Source organism: Nicrophorus vespilloides, unplaced genomic scaffold, assembly GCF_001412225.1.
Source record: "Nicrophorus vespilloides isolate i.1.1-1 unplaced genomic scaffold, Nicve_v1.0, whole genome shotgun sequence".
Lineage (NCBI taxonomy): Eukaryota > Metazoa > Arthropoda > Insecta > Coleoptera > Silphidae > Nicrophorus > Nicrophorus vespilloides.
In genome coordinates, this window is record NW_017099157.1 from 146,954 (window position 1) to 164,454 (window position 17,501).

A 17,501-nucleotide genomic window follows, 5' to 3' on the forward strand; every position below is an offset into this window, starting at 1 on the left:
GTCCAGTTTTAAAAAAAATATATAAAGAACAAGTTGAGATCTATTAAATAATTAATAATAACATGAGAAAACTAAAGTAGTTTTTAGAAAGCCATTTTTACAAACAAACTAAAATTCAATTCAGCGTATAGCGGGATGCTTCGAACGAAACCGAAGGAATCCTCGACATAAAAACGAAATTGATTCATCCCGTATATTCGGCTAGCTAGATTACTCCCAGTTAAATAAAATTTAGCAATCTGTAAATAGGATTAAACACTATTTTAAATAAGCATAGGAAACTGTTACTAACATTAACAATACATTTAGCGTCTTTGTTAACCCAAGACAAGTATGTAAGCAAAACATGATTCGATCCTGTTTCTTCTATTTTTAGTTTGTTTATCAAATTATTTCATTTTTTAGTTTGTTACCGAACATTCCTTTTTAATTTATAGTTTATAATCTGATCTATTTTCATCTGTACGTTATTGACTTTGTGACGTTGATTCAATGAAATTAACTTTTACACAATAAAAACACGCAGTTTTATCGTTTATTTATGTTTTCGTCTTTTATTAAAATTTTTATGAAATTTTTCAGTTTTTATTGAAAATTTGATTTGATTTTTAACCTTTAACTTCTAGATTTACATCCTAACCTATAAAATAAATTCTGACAAGTCTGGACACAGAAATTACCTAACCTAAACTTGAACAACAATTCTAATTTCACAGTCAAATAAAATAGTGGAATCGCAGAGCATAAATATACTACTGAAGTTACCCTACCTACCCTACCCTATAATGGTAACTATCCACCGGGAAAGATTATCCATTTAATGTCAACCGCGATCTTAATTTATTCAATGTTCACATTGATGAACAAATTGTGAATAAAATTATACGACATACAAAAAATAATTAGTGTGGTTCCACTGCGAAATAAAAAGTTTGGAAATAAATATTCTTTATTTGAAGGGTTAACCTAAAAAATTTCTAACCTACCAAATTTTAAATAACAAATTAACAGGAAAATGTGATTTCAGGTAAGTAGTATGATAAGAAAAACTGCATTTGTTCTCGATTTGTTTATATATTTATACTTTTTTTTTCTGTAAATTTTGATTTTCATCATTATTGTTATTCATATAATCATTTTATTGTGTGTATGTGTAATTCATTTTTTTTTTCTCCTTTTCTCTCTTACATTGTTTCAAAAAGAACTCATTTCAAACTAGAAAACAACGGGGAAATTTGCCTACAACTTTTTTAAAAATTCTCTCTGTTCACTCTCTCTATCTCTCTCGTCACGCGCACACTACAAGTGAATAACAATAAAAAGAATGAAATGAAAAACACTCGCACGGCACTAAACAAAAGGAAGAAAGAGAGAGAGAGAGAGAGAAGAGCGCACATAAATGAGACAAGCTCATCCTACAACTAATCTTCCCCTAATTTATTCATTTCTCTCTTAAATCTTTCCATCTTGAAACATCTCTTCAAAGATTAAATTAAAAAAATAAAATAAAACACAAATGGAAAAAAAAATAATAGTAATACATGTTATACATAATATATATATATATATATAATTTTATATAAAATAAATAACAATTCTTGAAAATATTTAAAGGGAAATAACAAAGAAATAAATAAATTAATCAGTTATTATCGAACGATTCATAAATCTTAAAGTAGTAAGTAATAGTAACTCATAGCTCATCTATAAAACAAATGAGGAAGAAGAGTTTTTCGTTTCTTATATCATTTAATGTTTGTTTCTTTTTCATTTCTTTTCTTTTTATTTAATATAAAATTAATCGTACTAACTTTTTACAATTTTTTTTTCTTTCAAAAAACCTGCGATTGCTTCTTCGATAAAGCCGTTTCCTTATAATTTATTTGTTTATTAAATTTCTCTTTCTTAACAATTAGGGATTACTTCTGTCGTGTCGTCCGAGAAAATTGAGCAAAAACCGAAATTAAACGTTCCGGATGAAACACGCGAAGACAAAATAATATAATAATTATTTGCTCTGGTTTTGTGCGGATACGTTTAACTGTTTTTGCCCGACAAAGGGGATTTTCCCGGAAGGAAGTAATTTCATTTAGAATTTGCTTTTACCATTCAATGTTTCATTATTTTTTACAAATACTTATGCTTATATTTATCGTTAAATATTTACTTATTTATTGTATAGAAAGCATCTTCAAAAATACCTTTCTCTCTTAATTTCTCTACCAAATTTCTTTTTCATTCTCACATATCACTACGCACACTCCATCGCTTTTTCGCAGTTATGCTAAAATTCGCTTATTACTTTTCTCTCTTAAGTGTATAAAAAAATATTAGGCCAGAGTATACAATTCATTGATTTTGTTTCCCTTCTCGTCTCCACTCTTTTTTTTATTCAAAATACATAAATTGATTTTCTTTTCTTTTTGGAATGTTTTCAATTATTTTTTTTTAAATTCTCCTTATTTTATTTAAGTGTTTTTTTTTAATATTATTACTTAATCAAGGGGTTTTGAGGGTTTCGGGGTCTAGGAATGCCTTTTTGGTCCTCTCTAAGAGCTAAATCTTCAGTATTTTTTGTTTGTTTCTTGTGGCCTCTCAGGATTCTAGCAGATAGTTAAGTAATAAAGTGGCGACTAGGGTTGTCGCGCATTCTATTAATGTCGGACAAAGATAATTCCTCCTATGCTAGGTCTGATCATCCGCTTCCGGCGGATGCGGCTGCTGCTGCTGCTGGCACTCCTGGCTACCACAGTTCCAGGATAATCGCTTGTGAATACTAGAGTCCTTCTCGTTACTCTTCTGCAACAACCAACAACAACAAAAAAACAAAATATTGACTTTTTATGATGTAATTTGAAGACAAACCTTTATGTCATCGACTGCGCCAGCCGTGTGATATCTTTTGTTGTCGTTCCGATGAAAACGCTTGGTAAGTGCCTGTCGGTGTTGCCCTCTGCAGAAGTTCTCCAACGGCTCCAAAGAAGGGCTACTACCAGCTAGAAAACGTAATATCGAAATCAGTTATATTTTTCTATACCCGTCCATACGCTAATAAAGGGGTAGAAGAAACAAAAAACGGAAAGAAATAAATCAAGAAAACAATGTGCGCCATGAAACATTCATTGAATAAAAACAACAATAAAAAAAGTATATATGAGAAGACTAAGGTCAAAAGCAAAAGAAAATCAACATTGAAGTACGAAAATCGAACGAAAAATGTTACATTTAAAAATAATTAATACTTGCTGTCTATAAGCATTAAATGGTTCAATTCTTATATACGCACCGATCAGTTTCTTATTTTAGCATATGAAACAGATTCTGTTTTTCGACTTAGTTTTATACTATGTTAATTTAGAGGTTAGGTTTCTCATAGGTTAAGTGGTATTCTAATTGTTTTTACATTGTTTTCTATCAGGCTATATTAAATTAGGTTATATCTGGTTAAATTACTATTCTTATAGGTTACAATAGTTTAGGATTATATTTGTAGAAGATTTTCATAGAAATTAGGTGAATGATTATGTTGGATTTATGTGTTTCTAGTAGGTTATGCAAGGAAAGATTACATTTATTAATAATTTTAATGAACTTAAGCGGATTATGACTTTTGATGCGTATTTAAGAATTTAACCAATTAAGTTTCTATTTTTTATTGTCTACAAGTGATATATTATTTAAAATTTAATCGCAGATTATGCAAAGATTTATTATTTTATGAATGAATGTTATTTATTGCGAAACACTTAAAAAGTACATCAACTTTGCAAGAATCTGAGATTAAGTTAACTATTGTTCGTCTCTGTTCATATGCAGGATTACAAATTAGTCAGAGTTTTGCTCACCAAGGAATCAAATTGCGAGTCTTCTTCGCTTGGGCTTAAACTTTATTATTTATATCTCTTTAAATTTATATCAATTATTACTTGTTACTTTTTGTTTATGTTTGTTTTACGTTTTTTTTTTTGCATATAAGGCACGACTTTTTTTGTTCGATCGTTTTTTTTTATTTGAAAGAGACCCAAAAGTCACAAAAGTTGAATGAAGTTAAGAAAACTCAAGGACGCTCTCTCCATCATTCTATTTCTGTTTATCTCCGTCTGTTTGCACAAAAGACAAAATGTAGCGCGAACGCCATTTTGCAGTCGCAATTTATGTCGTCTCGCAGTTTTCTTCTTCTACGAACGCGCAACGAAATGTGGGAGGAGATGGCGGGCAACGAAAAAAGAGAAAAAGAAAGAAATAGTCACAAAAGAGCATCCCTTTTTGTCAATGTTTATGTGTGAGTGTCTGTGAGTGCCGAGAGTTTCGAATCGAATCCTATCACATGAAATGCAACCAATATTGCGCTTTTTGAATTGTCAATGAACCAATTCTGATATTCCAATCTTTTCATTTCCCATTGGAATATGTCATCAAATAATTAAAGAAGGTAATATTATTGTACTGCATAGCGTTAACGGACAATGAAAAGATTATAATTAGCACATTGACAGTTGGATATCATTTGGTAAGATTACGGAGATTGTATGGTCCGATTCGTAACTTCAGACGGTGTCATTTTCCAGCCGTCTTTGGCACATGCTTCTTCCTAATTGTTACCTGCGATTATGGGAACGTCAAAGTCGAAGCTGGCAGGTATCGCGCCACCCGTGGCGCCCGTTGACATCACGTGGCGCGTTTTAATTAGGGGCGGGTTCTTACTTTGGCTGATGGCCAATCCGCGTCGAAGATTGCCTCTGGTCGGCGAAGGTGGAGGATAGCTGATGCCTCGATGGGTGGGGCTCAGCAGGTGGCCGTTCTTGCTGGTGCTGGGCACAGAGAGGGTGTTATGGTGGTTCAAGCTGAGGCTGAGGGTGCCGACGTTGGGTGAACCCAAGGACAGGTTGGGCAGACTTTGACCAAGGCCGTGGGTGCACGGTTGCACGGACAACGTGTTCGGAGTTTTATTGAATAGCCGGTGCTTAAAAGAGTTCTTCTGCGAGACGGGCGATTTGTCAGGTGGAAGTGGCTGCACCCCCTCGTCGCTCGATATCGAAGCCGTCCTATTGTCGTTCTCCATGGATACCGCACGGGAAGCGTCCTTCGCCGATCCAATTGACGATTGGTCGTTCATCTCAACGGAACCACTAAATAAATGCCATTGCAAAAAGTAATCTACCAATTTGCCTATATTATGAAGAAGTTACCTGTGGCTATGTGCAAGACTGGAGACTCGACTCGCTCTCGAAGATGATGCCAACGGTGACCTTGGCGCCAACTGAAGACAATGCAAGTCATTATCGGTGGAATATTCGAAGCTGTACTCGGTATCCAAACTCTCTTCATTCAGGTAACTCTGCTTGGCCTGGTAATACAAGCTTTGCGCTTTGGCAATACAATCCTTCCAACTCTGCAAAGTTAAAAATGGTCAGTTCAAATATACGATACTATAAAACTGGAATTGCCCCAGGGAAGCGTTCTTGGTCCCATATCAATTAAATTTGACACTTTTCAAACCATTTACCTTTAGTTTCTTCGGGTCGTTATTCTGCAGGAGAAATGCGGCAACAGCCATATCAAACTCGTTCTTGTAAACACAGGCCAATGTCGGTGTTTCCTTATTGATCTCCATGACAACCAATCTATCTACCAAGTAGGGTTGCCTTACAACGCGCACCGTTCCGCCCTTCTTTGTCGACGACTTGCATACTAGCAGCATATCAGTCAGTAAGAAACAGTGCACTTCCATCTGCAACAATAAAAAACAAACATATTAACATTTAAAAATAGAAAGTTAAAAAAAGAATGTGCGTACTTTGGAAGTGCTGTTATCTTTGAGCTTCAAATCTCCCTCAAGCAGCAGATGCCGCCTCCTCTCCGGCGGACAATTCAACATCGGCTTATTCAAATCCAGCTGATTATGTGACTTTAGCAATCTCTCCAGGTCATCGTCTTTGCTTTCCTATAATTAGTTTATATTAATTAAGGTGTCTACTAGTTAAATAAATACCTTTCATAATAAAATAAAGTTAGATTTTGCATGACATAATAAGTTAGGTTAGTTTTTTGTCAATATGAATCAGGTTAAGTAAAGTATAGGTTAGGTTAAAAAATATAAGTTATGATTAATTCTTACCACGATGTCGTAACTTTCGATTCTTGCAATTATGCCTTTCAGTCGTTCGTTGTCCTGCTTCTGCTTCAAGCTGAAATTCACGTTGATCACGAAATCGTCGACAGATCTGATCTAAAATGAGCGAGACAAAGAATTAATAATTGAAACAGAGATCGATGATGAGCTATGTACCATCAGTCCAAGATTCTCGCGTTCCAACTCATCATCCGTGTTCTTCAGAATAGCTTTCAGCAACAGACCGTATTTCGTAAGCCTCTGCATCGGCTGCACGAGGATGTCCAGCAACCTCAGCCGATTGCACTCTTTCTGCGCCTCGCACCAGGCGAGGTACGCCGTGAAAAGTTCGTTGTGAGAGAGGTTCTCACGCACGTAATGCTGGCACCTAGATTGCTCCCCGCAAAATTGGTAGTAAGCTTGAAAACTATCCTTGATCTTCAGGAAACCTTCGCACATGGTTTCGATGCACGCCGGCTGCTTATAATTCCTCATGTCTCTCACCAACGGGAAAAGACTACTTCCCCAGAACTGCACGTTAGCATCCAAGATGTCTCCAATGTTCGAGAAGAGCTTAGCGGTATCGATTTCCCTCAGAATGTTCGACGATTGTAGGCTTTGCAAACACGCCAGAAACAACTGAAAACATCAAATATTTTACTTCATTTTTTAACAAATTGCTGCTTCTCCTTACATCAGTGACGACCTTCAGTGTCTTGATGTATGCCACCTCCGTTTTTATGAGTTCCCAGAGCGCCGTTTGCTGCTTCTGCTGTCTTTCGCTTAATTCTGAATAATATATATAATTATTTGCACATAAATGAATTTTCGGATTTAGGATTCTCTTACCGCTAACATCGATGATATGTCTCCAGTCATCCTCGAGCTTGTAGAGCGCATCCGTCGCCTCGCTCTGCCCTTGTGGATACGCCTGGGAGTTGGGTACTCCGACCTTGCTGTAGTTATGCAATTGCTCGATTAGCTGCTCCATTATCTGCTTCGTATCCTTCAGAAAAAGATGATCAATATGCTATTTGATGTAAATTTGTTTCACTCACTTTGCTGTTTCCGAAAAGGCTAGACCAACGCTGCTTGCCCTTTTTCGTGTCCACGTCTTGGAAGCACGACGCATCCTCCGTGCTCGAACTGAAGAAACTCGTACCTTTAGGTCTTGTATTCTGTGAATGCATTAAATAAATCAAATCATAATAATAATAATATTTATTGTAACAATAAAATAAATTTTTAATACAATAATAAAAATAAAATAAAAACTCCACTGTTGCAAAGGTCATTCTGACCCATTACTTTTTTTTAACATTTACCAACTAGTAGTTGATAATAATAGCACAGAGATGACAATTAATTTCAGGATCTCCTTACATAATATGTGCAACTATATTTAGTTTTCTTCTGGTTAATTGTGCGCAAGCTAATTAGTTATCCGAGTTGTACTCACTCTACATATACACTGCACGTTAATTGATAAGTTATTTAATATCATTAATAAAAACAATCAGATTAAAACGTATTCGGTTTGACGATGTGTGTACTTAGTTGCATACAAACTAGAATTAATGTTAAATTTATATGAAAATAACACTAACCCAGAATGCTTTTTTCCGGAATAAATATAAAGCAATTTTCAAGCTACGTGATTTTTGTATTCGTTTTTATTGAAATACAATGAATTTACGCAAGTATATTTGAAACTAATACGATTTAATATTGCGGCGAGCATTCACTATATCGAATAAATGCATAATAAATCAGATAAGCATTGCAGATTTCCTGAATGAGAAAATTCGGTATTGCGAAGACGTTCATTCATTTGCAAAATATTTCAGGACTACAGATTACTGTGCATTGGAATCATTGATGCGGTATTTGGATGCTTTTTCTTTTTTCGAGCACTCACCGCAGACAGCTTCCTGGAGTGCTGCCCTTGCAAAGATCCGAATTTGATCCTGGAGGTGGCGCCATCTCTGTGCACAATCCGCACGTGCTTGCCGACCAAGCACGCCGTGTCCTGTGTGAGGGCGAGCAAGGATTGCGATCCGGAGTCCTTGTCTATTAGCCAGGCCTCGCAGCAGGACAGATCTATGCTTCGGCCTTCGCACAGCTTCGACAAGGAATCGCTGTAAAACATAGATATATACATGAATAACAAAAGAAGACGACAATAAAGTATAAGAAATGAAAAATCGAGACTCGAGAAGTGGATGGAATAAGTAAAAAAAGCGAAGCAGATCACGCAGACGAAGCACATTAAATCGCTGCCTCGAATGCCGGATTATTACCCGTTGTTGCCGGGATGGATAAAATGCGGGATCGTCGAAAGCTCTCCCAACAATTCCCTCACAAAGAAGCTTAACTATAATCTTATAAAAAAAATACAAGAAATATATTTGTATGATTATTTCTGTTTTTGTGCTGAAATAAAACGAAGCAATTTCTATCTAAAGCTAACTGAACATTATCCCGTTTTATGACAACTATACGTGTACATTAAGTTGCATAATAAACGTTGTTTAACATAATATGCTCATTGCACAATGACTGCATCACAAAATCTGATACGAACTCACCATCGAATTTCAGATCAAATAAAAACAATTGGGTCGTAATTACAATACATTCATTCATTTAAAAAATATGTCTTTATTTCGGCATATATATTAACAATTGGGAGAATTTCTTCTGAAGAAACTTAGAAAATTAGAACAACAGAGATCACTTTAAGTAATGCAATGGAGTCGTTTGATCTGGAAACTTCTTCACGTAATTCTAGCTCGTTTGATGATAGACGATCATCGCTTAGGATGGAAACTTTTTCGATTGAAATCGCAAATTGATGTATCCTCACAAGTTAATAAAACGAAGGATAGAAAGTGTATGTGTGTATGTGTACGTGGGTATCTGTGTGCAAGAAAGACGTTGGGGATGAGTGGCGAATCGATCAGCTGGCAATCAATGGGAGATTTCCCTCGTACTTATCGCACAAACTCAATAACCACCGACTCCACTTAGTTCATAGAACAAGAAAACGTCAGAGGTGAAAAAATGAAATAGCCTACTGGACTTTTTTTACTCAAATCCTCTTTGCATTTTTTTTTGCTTGCTTTTAGAGTGTTCAATCATAATCGATTGGATGAACTGGAATAAACGATGTATGCATAACTGCTTACATCTGTGTGCACAAAAAAAAACGAACTAATATGCGCACTACAAACAAATATGGAGAAACTTTTGAAAATCAATATTTTAGCAACTTAATTTGCTTTAAATAAACGTTTTATTCTTAATTTTTATAACTTAAATTGATAAAAATAACTTCATGAATATTTATGGCTTTATCTGAAATTATTATTCTTGCAGACACTATACTTTAAAAAGAGTCGAAAAAGAATTTTAATGAATAATGAAACGTTTATAATTTATAATTTTACTTCCTAAAATTAACAAAACAATGGATCGTATACTTCATAAACTGATGTGTACTTACTACAAGGTGATACCTCTGCAGGCCGGGTAAAGTTCGAGCTCATCTGTAGAATCTTCGCCAACGTCGAAAGTCACACTATAACATTCGCTGCTTGATTTCTGAAAACAAACGAAATCTATTATTAAAAAAATCTTCATTTTTTTTTGTATAAAATACTATCATCAATATTTAATATCTATGATCATCATTTATATTTTTTTTTGTAATGATAACAAATCTCTTGTTTCACACATTTAGTACTTATAGAGGATCACATTATGTAGAAAAAAAATCTTCTAACTAAACATAATGCAATACTTCCATCATTTATACAAATAGTCACAAGTTGAATAATTTTCAAAAGGTATTCCATTAAACATCGACTATTATGTAATTAATATAACATAAATAATCAATGTGTAGCAGTTTTTTTATCCTATATTGATCCGATGATTTAGTTTTTGATTCGGTTTAAATAAAAAGTATTACATAAGTAGCCAAAACAATGCATTTGCATATTCGATTTGATTAACTGTTTTAATATTATTTAATGTTAATCTATAAATAAATTTATAAAAAAAAACTTATGTAACCAGTACAACGTATTTGCATGTTCAGTGGTTGCGCGGCGGTGAGTACATCTGATTGCCTAAAATAAGTTCGTGGAAATGCTATAACCGTGTTTGATCCAAGGCGACACGAAAATTCACGTTCGAAGGGTGGGCAGCACCAAATTCAACACAACAACGGGCACTGCGAGAGAGAGAGAGTGAAATAAAAGAAAAAACAGATTTTCATCGTTTTACGAACTCTGCTCACGCGATAACCTATTTATCGGATTAAAGATGATATGGATTAAGCAGACGTAGACCGAAGAAAAAAAAATGGTTGAAAAAAAAGAATGAACTAAACTGAAAGTAAAAATACATTTAGGAAAAGAAGAAGAAGTGGTATAGAAAAGAATAACGTTTAGTGTGACGTTGTTTAACCTTAACCGTGTTTGAAACACGCGTCCCGGTTGCTATGGCGACGATTGTAATCAAGCGAAAAGTTATTTGAATAATCCGCAATGATTAATGTTTATTCTGCGTATTTCCCCCCTCTCTATATATTTACATTTTCGTTTAATCAGTCTTGAAAATTGATAAAGTCTCTATTAAAGTTATTATTTGAATATAATGTAAAGTGTCATAAAAGTAACGTTGCCATTTGAACATAAAATAACTTTTAAAAGAAAATGTAAAGAAGATTATTATTTAGATTTCCCACATACTGAAAATAAATATTTTTTTTAAATTAATGTAAGAAAAATTGGAGAATTAGCTGTATTCTTCCTCGATTTATACTGAACTTTCTGTACACGTTTTCGTTGTTACACGGTTAAAAAATTAAATGTTGAAAATAAACAGACTATGATAAAAAGGAACTATTTGTTTGCCTTTCAATATTTTTTTTTGATTCATAATTAATAAACAACGAAATTATGCGTTTTTTCCATACTTTTCGAATTACACAGTTTTACATTCAAAAAGTTACACGTTTTTCTTAGGTACCTATGATAGGTACAATGACAAATTTTTGAAACGTTCCATGATGAAATTGAACAAAACTCGACTGTCATTTAAAATTGATATGATGGTTAATAAACGAAATATAAACGTTAACAGTTTTTGCATTATTTTTGCAGTTTTCTACGGTCACGTTTGGTAAATGTTATTTTTGTAATAACTTTTTGATTAAGTGGAGGCGCTGGAAGCATAAACATGTAGTCTATCCTTTCGGAGGTTAATAAATAATTCCAAAGAGTGAGTAGGAAGGGGAGGATAGGTGCGAGGGTTGGATCGCGGAATATTCAGCATCGATTCCGTTCAGAATTCTTAATTATGTGTCGGCCGTACGAGCGCGCAAAGTCATCATTTATTATCAGTTCGTATGGTTCGATCGTTCCGTGGAAGAACCGGAATTGCGCCCATCCCATCCCATCCATCCACCCAACAACCCTCAAATAACCCCACCCCTCTCAATCCAGCCCACCAATATGAATTCAACCAAAAAGGACGTAGGTTCGTCGATTTGGGTAGAGGGGAAAGGGAGCAAATAGTCCCGGCACCTCCACCCACGATTCCTGATGCGTGACCAACGTATCTTCGTTGCACGATCGGAATTTTTCATCCTATCACATCGCCCCAACCCTTCCCAAAAACCGTAAACATCAGGATGGATTCGACATTCGAATTGCTGCGTAATTAAAATAGTTGCTTTAGTGGATGAAAAGCTGCCCCATCCACCCTCAAAAGCCAATCCTCCTTTGCAAGCCTCAAACACGCATCGCAAACTGATTTTATATAGATTTATTTATATAACAAGCAAAAGAGATATAGCCTTTGTGTCGCGTAGAAATACTACGAATGGCCATTCCTTTCTATTCTTCCTCCTTCAACATCCTTCATCTTTCTTTTTTGAAACGCGTTTCCCTCAACAATATCCCTAAGTGCTTTTTTTCTTTCCTTTTGCTCCTTCGTCGTCTCCAAACATCCAGCATCCTGCAGCGAGGCGCGGCTCAGCAATATACCTTTTATTATTTTTTACGGCGCCCCGTAACCCCCATAAAACCCGTCCCCGCGTTTAATTTATCTATACATGGTAATGCACACCCTCACCCCTCCAACCTATCCAGCCATTCATACACCATCATCTACCCCCAACCCATCACGCATTACAATCATTATTACACAAAGGCGAGGGCTGGTAGCGGCGGATTCGCGACCTTAGACCTCACTCTATCTCTTTCTTTCCTCGACGAGGTTATGCAACCAGACTTGCGCGTTTAATTAAATTCTCGCTAATCCAAGTAAACTGAATTACGTGTATCCTAATTGGAATCCGTTGATTATGAACGCCTCCTTTGCCCGCCAGACACCTTTTGTTATTGCAACTATTCGCTAATTATAAATTGACAGATGTCACATCAAAGCGAATTCGGCTCGGATTCAGGGAAAATTCAACCATAGCTTTCAATAAATTAATACAGTTGAGAACGCAATACACTGAATTTGCTAAAGACAATTTATGATTTCATAACTTAAACCTAATAATCTATCAAATTTCAAGACTCAATCAACAATAACTTGTTAACCCTTTGACATACGACTAAAAGAAAAGTTATCTAATGAAAAAAATACGTTGATTTGTAGAGTTCCTTTAGCATTGAATTGATTTATTATTAATCACTAAAAGTCTACTACAGATTTAAAATTTTACTAGTTAATATTTTTACAGTGTAATTAATTGAAAATTCTAAAAAAACTTTAGACATTGTATGTCAAAGGGATAATTGTCAACATTAAATTTAAATTAAAAAAATAAATAAAAGTTACAAAAAAGTTAATACTTAAAGCATATTAACCTATCATTTTTCTTAATGCAAGTTAGAACAATAACACAACCTAACAAAATATGAAATAAATTTATTTCTTAAATATTAAAAGAAAGCAAAATATATTTCTTACCTTGAAATTATAGCGGTAAATCAATTTATTCGGGATAGACTTAACTTCTCCGCGCCGACCCGAGACCATATTACAGCATCTCCATGACAACGGCACATAGTTTGAATGTCAAATAAATGCGTGTTTCGCAACTCGGTTTCGATGCGATTAAAGTAAGTGCTCGCGAAATCCACGCAAAACGTATCTTTGAATTCTCTTCGCAATTTGCTGTGTTTTAACAGATGCAGACGCACTCGAATTGTGAAATGAATATCACATAAATGCTTTCTCAATTGCACTACGGACAATAGAAAAATGGAAATGATTTCATTTCATATCATATACAAGCATATGAGTTCATAATCAACAATCCCTAATTTGCGTTAGTTGGATTATCAATTAGCTTGAATTTAATTACGGCGTGTGCTTTGATAGTAATATTACATCGCAAATTTGGATGTTTTAATAATTAAAAAATAATAATCGAACGCAATAAAAATGAGTAAAATGAGATCCCCCAGGAATCCAATGTGGCAATGAAACGTCAGAAAATGTTTTTTTTTTTGTATTTCTTTACATTTCGGCTACGCAACGGCATAAAGTTAACTCCATCACTCAAACGTCGCAGGCATTGTAGTCACAGTCGACTTAAAGCTCGGTAGAATTGAAAAAGCGTTCGTACTCGAACTGAAAATGAGTATAATGCATCGCCACAATAAAAACACGTCAACTCCATCTCTTTACCGTCGTATATTCAATATAAAAAAAAGTTCAATTCGTTGCATATATTTTTATTTGTTATATCAATAAATGGTGTTAAACGACAAATATTTTTAAATTTCGCAATTTCGATTAGCAATTGAATATAGGTACTCTTCACTTTACAACTGACTTCCCTTCCGACAACTACGTCGTGAAGCCAAGGAGCTTGCACCGAGAATATAGGAGCATTGTAAAATTATGAAAGTTATGCAACAAACTTCAAATTTATTCATATTACAAGTCGGAACTCGATTGATTGTAAATGAAAGTAATATTCCTTATGGTTTGAAATTCTAACAAAACGATCTCGTTAATTAATTGATGATAGATGGCGCTATTCTTACTTTATTAACATATTTGCTTCAGTAAATATTCCAAATTTAACACGTTGACGACGAAATGACCCACCGGTGGGTCATAAATTATGTATTTTAATAGTTTTGTCGCTATGTACGCCACTGATTTTGACTGAGTATAACCTTAAATATCTTACGTCAATTACAAGCTTAAACGCCAATATCTTATATATGTTTTAATAATTCCTGAAGCAATTTAGAATACAAAAAATCGTGATATTGTGACAAAATTCATGATTTCTTTAAAAAATAATTTTCGAGACATATTTCTCACAATTGTTATAATTGTTAAAAAATATTCAAAAATGTATAAGAAAAGTTTAAGTTTGTAATTGACTTAAGATATTTGACTTTTAAGAAAGGTTTTGGTCGTTCGTTAGGTTATTGGTACAAATCAGGACTAATAAAAATTACTCATCTGTCCGAAAAGAAGAGTCCCATTTTAATTTAACAATGTTATTCGAGACTTGCTAGCGATTGAAGGATAATAAAAACAAACAAAATAAAAATATTACTGACTATTCAATGCAAAAAAACTTAATTACTTACAAAATTATTTAATTTGACAAAATATTGCCATTGTTTCTTATGAACATTTTAAAGATATTAGCATGTTGGATTCTTTTCTTAGTTTTTATATGTTTATCAAAGAAGACTTGATCTTATTTTATATTTTTCTAATCGTAATAAATTTACAAAAAAAAAAAATTTTTCAAAAGAACTCTTATAAAAAAATTCTTGGAATTGTCCTTTGACAAAATACCTAACAGTTCCAATACGTTTTACCTGACAAGTTATTGTTTATTGACTTTTATTGACGTAAATTAGATCTTCAACTTTCTTAAATTTCTAAAATTCTAAAGTTCTTTTTTAATTATTATTATGTCAATATTTCAAGATAAGTTTTTTTTATGACGTGTTTTTGCATGCTATTGGGGTGAAAGGTTGCCCCCACAATAATCAAGTGTCAAATTTTCTGCGCCGACGTGACTTGTAATATTAGATTTTTTTCTTTCCTCCTCATCTTTTCGCCTGTCACTATTGTGGAAACGTGCATGCACATCGCTGGCTGCGTTCTTCGGCTTCTTGGGATCCCAGAGACGGCGACTGGTAATAGGATTTGGGTTTCGAAGATCCACCAGCAGTGCATATAAAACGTGTATGTATATATATATGTGTTTGCAGACATACATATACATTGAGAGAGAGAGAGAGAGGAGTGGAGAGATATCGTCGCCGGGGGGAATTGAATCGATTAAACGTCTAGTCGGCGTAAAAACCGCCGCTACCGCCGCTACCGCCTCTCCTATCGCATTCTCTTCCCCCTCGACATCCCACTTCGCACGCTAATTTTATGACTCACCTGTGATCTGGTGAGCATATGCCGCCTCTGGGGAGGCTCCGGCCTCGACGGGGAAGGTGTATCCGAACCCGGGGACGGAGGCACCAGTAGCGGCCTGGTGCAATCCGGCTCCGATCGGGCGTCCTTCAGGTGAGATCCATCCGAAGGTGCCGCTCCTCCACTAGGTCGCATGTTCAATGTGTCCAGGTGATTCAAACTCCTTGATCGCACCTGAAACAATAAAAAAAAACACAACAACATAAATAAGCTATCATCAATTGAATCAAACTTCAAAACAACACCACTTTGAACATTTCCACTTCACAAATCGATTCAAACTACTAAAAATAACATTGACTTAAAGAAAACAATCGATCAAAAATCACTTTTAAATTTATGCAAAAGTTTTGAAACGTTTCTCTCTAAATTACATTGAAAATGAATACTCTAAGTAAAACAAAAACGATTTTCTATAGAATCACTAATAATTCACAACACCTGACAAAAGATAAGTTGAGATTGAAGTATCCACGAAACACGAAAAAAATATAACAGCACTCAACTATTTGGAAAAGTAAGTTTTTTTTTGGATCAAATTGAAATTAATAATTTAAAATGAAGCAATTTTCATACAAGACTTTCTCTATATAACTAAACAGTAATTATTACCACCGAGAACATTAACGTTAACAAATGAGACCTAATTTGCAAGCGAAAAGATCTTTTGATTCCATTAAGGAAATTAATGTTATGGAATAATTGGAAACATTGTTAAATTTAACTTCAAGTTTAATAAAACAATCGAAAATTTCAAAGCGGATACGCCGAGCTTCTGTTCGGCTTTTATACAAATCGCTCCAATTGTTTCTTTCGCCTTTTGTTTCGTTATAATCATATTATGTTTCTCGTAATGTAAATGCATTTTAATTGTTAACCAATATTAATTAATATTAATTCTAGGAACAAAATTTATTTGGATTAAATTACTTAGTCTAATATAAAAAGTTACATTGTGTTTAGGGACTTTTATTATTAACTCACTTGCGGATGCGCAAGGTTTATTTTCAGATTGTTTCGGCTTTTGTTTTATTTTATTCATGTTTTGTTTGTGATCAAATAAACGAATTTGAATTGCGAATAAAATAAATCTTCAACATTCTTTAATAAAATATGATGAAAGTTTCAACTGTCCTTTTGTAGCAAGATTTCGACGATCGTAAAATTATTAATTGAATCGCGTGTGCGGAAGCCCCAAGTTCAAGTAGAGTTTAACCGTCGTTTAAAGTAAATTGACAACTTCGATCACTTTCAATCAACTATGATTTTTATTATTATCACGCAATTACAGTATTTGAACCAAATTAACAAAGTCTACTTTGCTATTCAATGTTTATTTATAGTATATTACTAAAATTATGAATCTAAACTTAGGCTAGGAGGTGAATATAAACAACCGTAACCTAACCTTAATGGTCTTAAATTAACAAAAGCTTATTTCTTCATATAATATGTTATAAATTAGATATTAAAATAAACAACTAAATTTTAGTTATCGCCGAATTTGTTGATATTATATAAATATAAATGAATTGAATACTTTCAAAGGAAATATCCGATTTAAACGAAATCGATTCGACTTTGAATAGCAATTGCATTGCTTTTGCATGTGTTCCCTCCGCTTAAAAATCAATTGTTTGCGCCGATTCGAATCGTCCAAATTAATCGGATTTCAAAGTTTCATTGGAAATGGATAGAAAAAAAAACGTGTAAATATATTTTGTTTGCACAAATTCGTTTCGTTGAAATTGAAGAAGAGATGAGTGAAAGAGTTGTGATTGATGATTGGTCAAATAAAATCAATTCGACTTGCGTCATCGCCTCCCCCATCCCCAAACGGCTGGAACAAAAACAAAAGAAAACTATGGAAACAATCAGAAGTTTCGTTTTCCAAGTGCTC

The 17,501-nt window shown here is 34.2% G+C and overlaps 1 protein-coding gene across 3 annotated transcripts; it reads right to left on the minus strand.

The window, feature by feature from the left end:
- Positions 1–2,434: 2,434 nt before the first annotated feature.
- LOC108564111 (pleckstrin homology domain-containing family G member 5) lies at positions 2,435–15,777 on the minus strand. Of its 3 annotated transcripts, none has more exons than XM_017923036.1 (14): positions 15,566–15,777; positions 9,618–9,715; positions 8,031–8,250; positions 7,171–7,290; positions 6,962–7,118; positions 6,807–6,901; positions 6,290–6,751; positions 6,119–6,229; positions 5,798–5,944; positions 5,507–5,731; positions 5,190–5,392; positions 4,705–5,129; positions 2,866–2,996; positions 2,435–2,799 (listed from the first exon to the last, which is right to left on the minus strand). In XM_017923036.1, exons 1-14 carry the CDS (start codon positions 15,734–15,736, stop codon positions 2,686–2,688), a joined length of 2,679 nt encoding a protein of 892 aa, XP_017778525.1. In that variant the 5' UTR covers positions 15,737–15,777; the 3' UTR covers positions 2,435–2,685. The 3 variants fall into 3 exon arrangements, with proteins under 3 accessions (XP_017778525.1, XP_017778524.1, XP_017778526.1); XM_017923035.1 differs by having other exon boundaries at positions 4,603–5,129; XM_017923037.1 differs by lacking the exons at positions 2,435–2,799; positions 2,866–2,996 and adding an exon at positions 3,978–4,178 and having other exon boundaries at positions 4,603–5,129.
- Between the last annotated feature and the right edge of the window lie 1,724 nt (positions 15,778–17,501).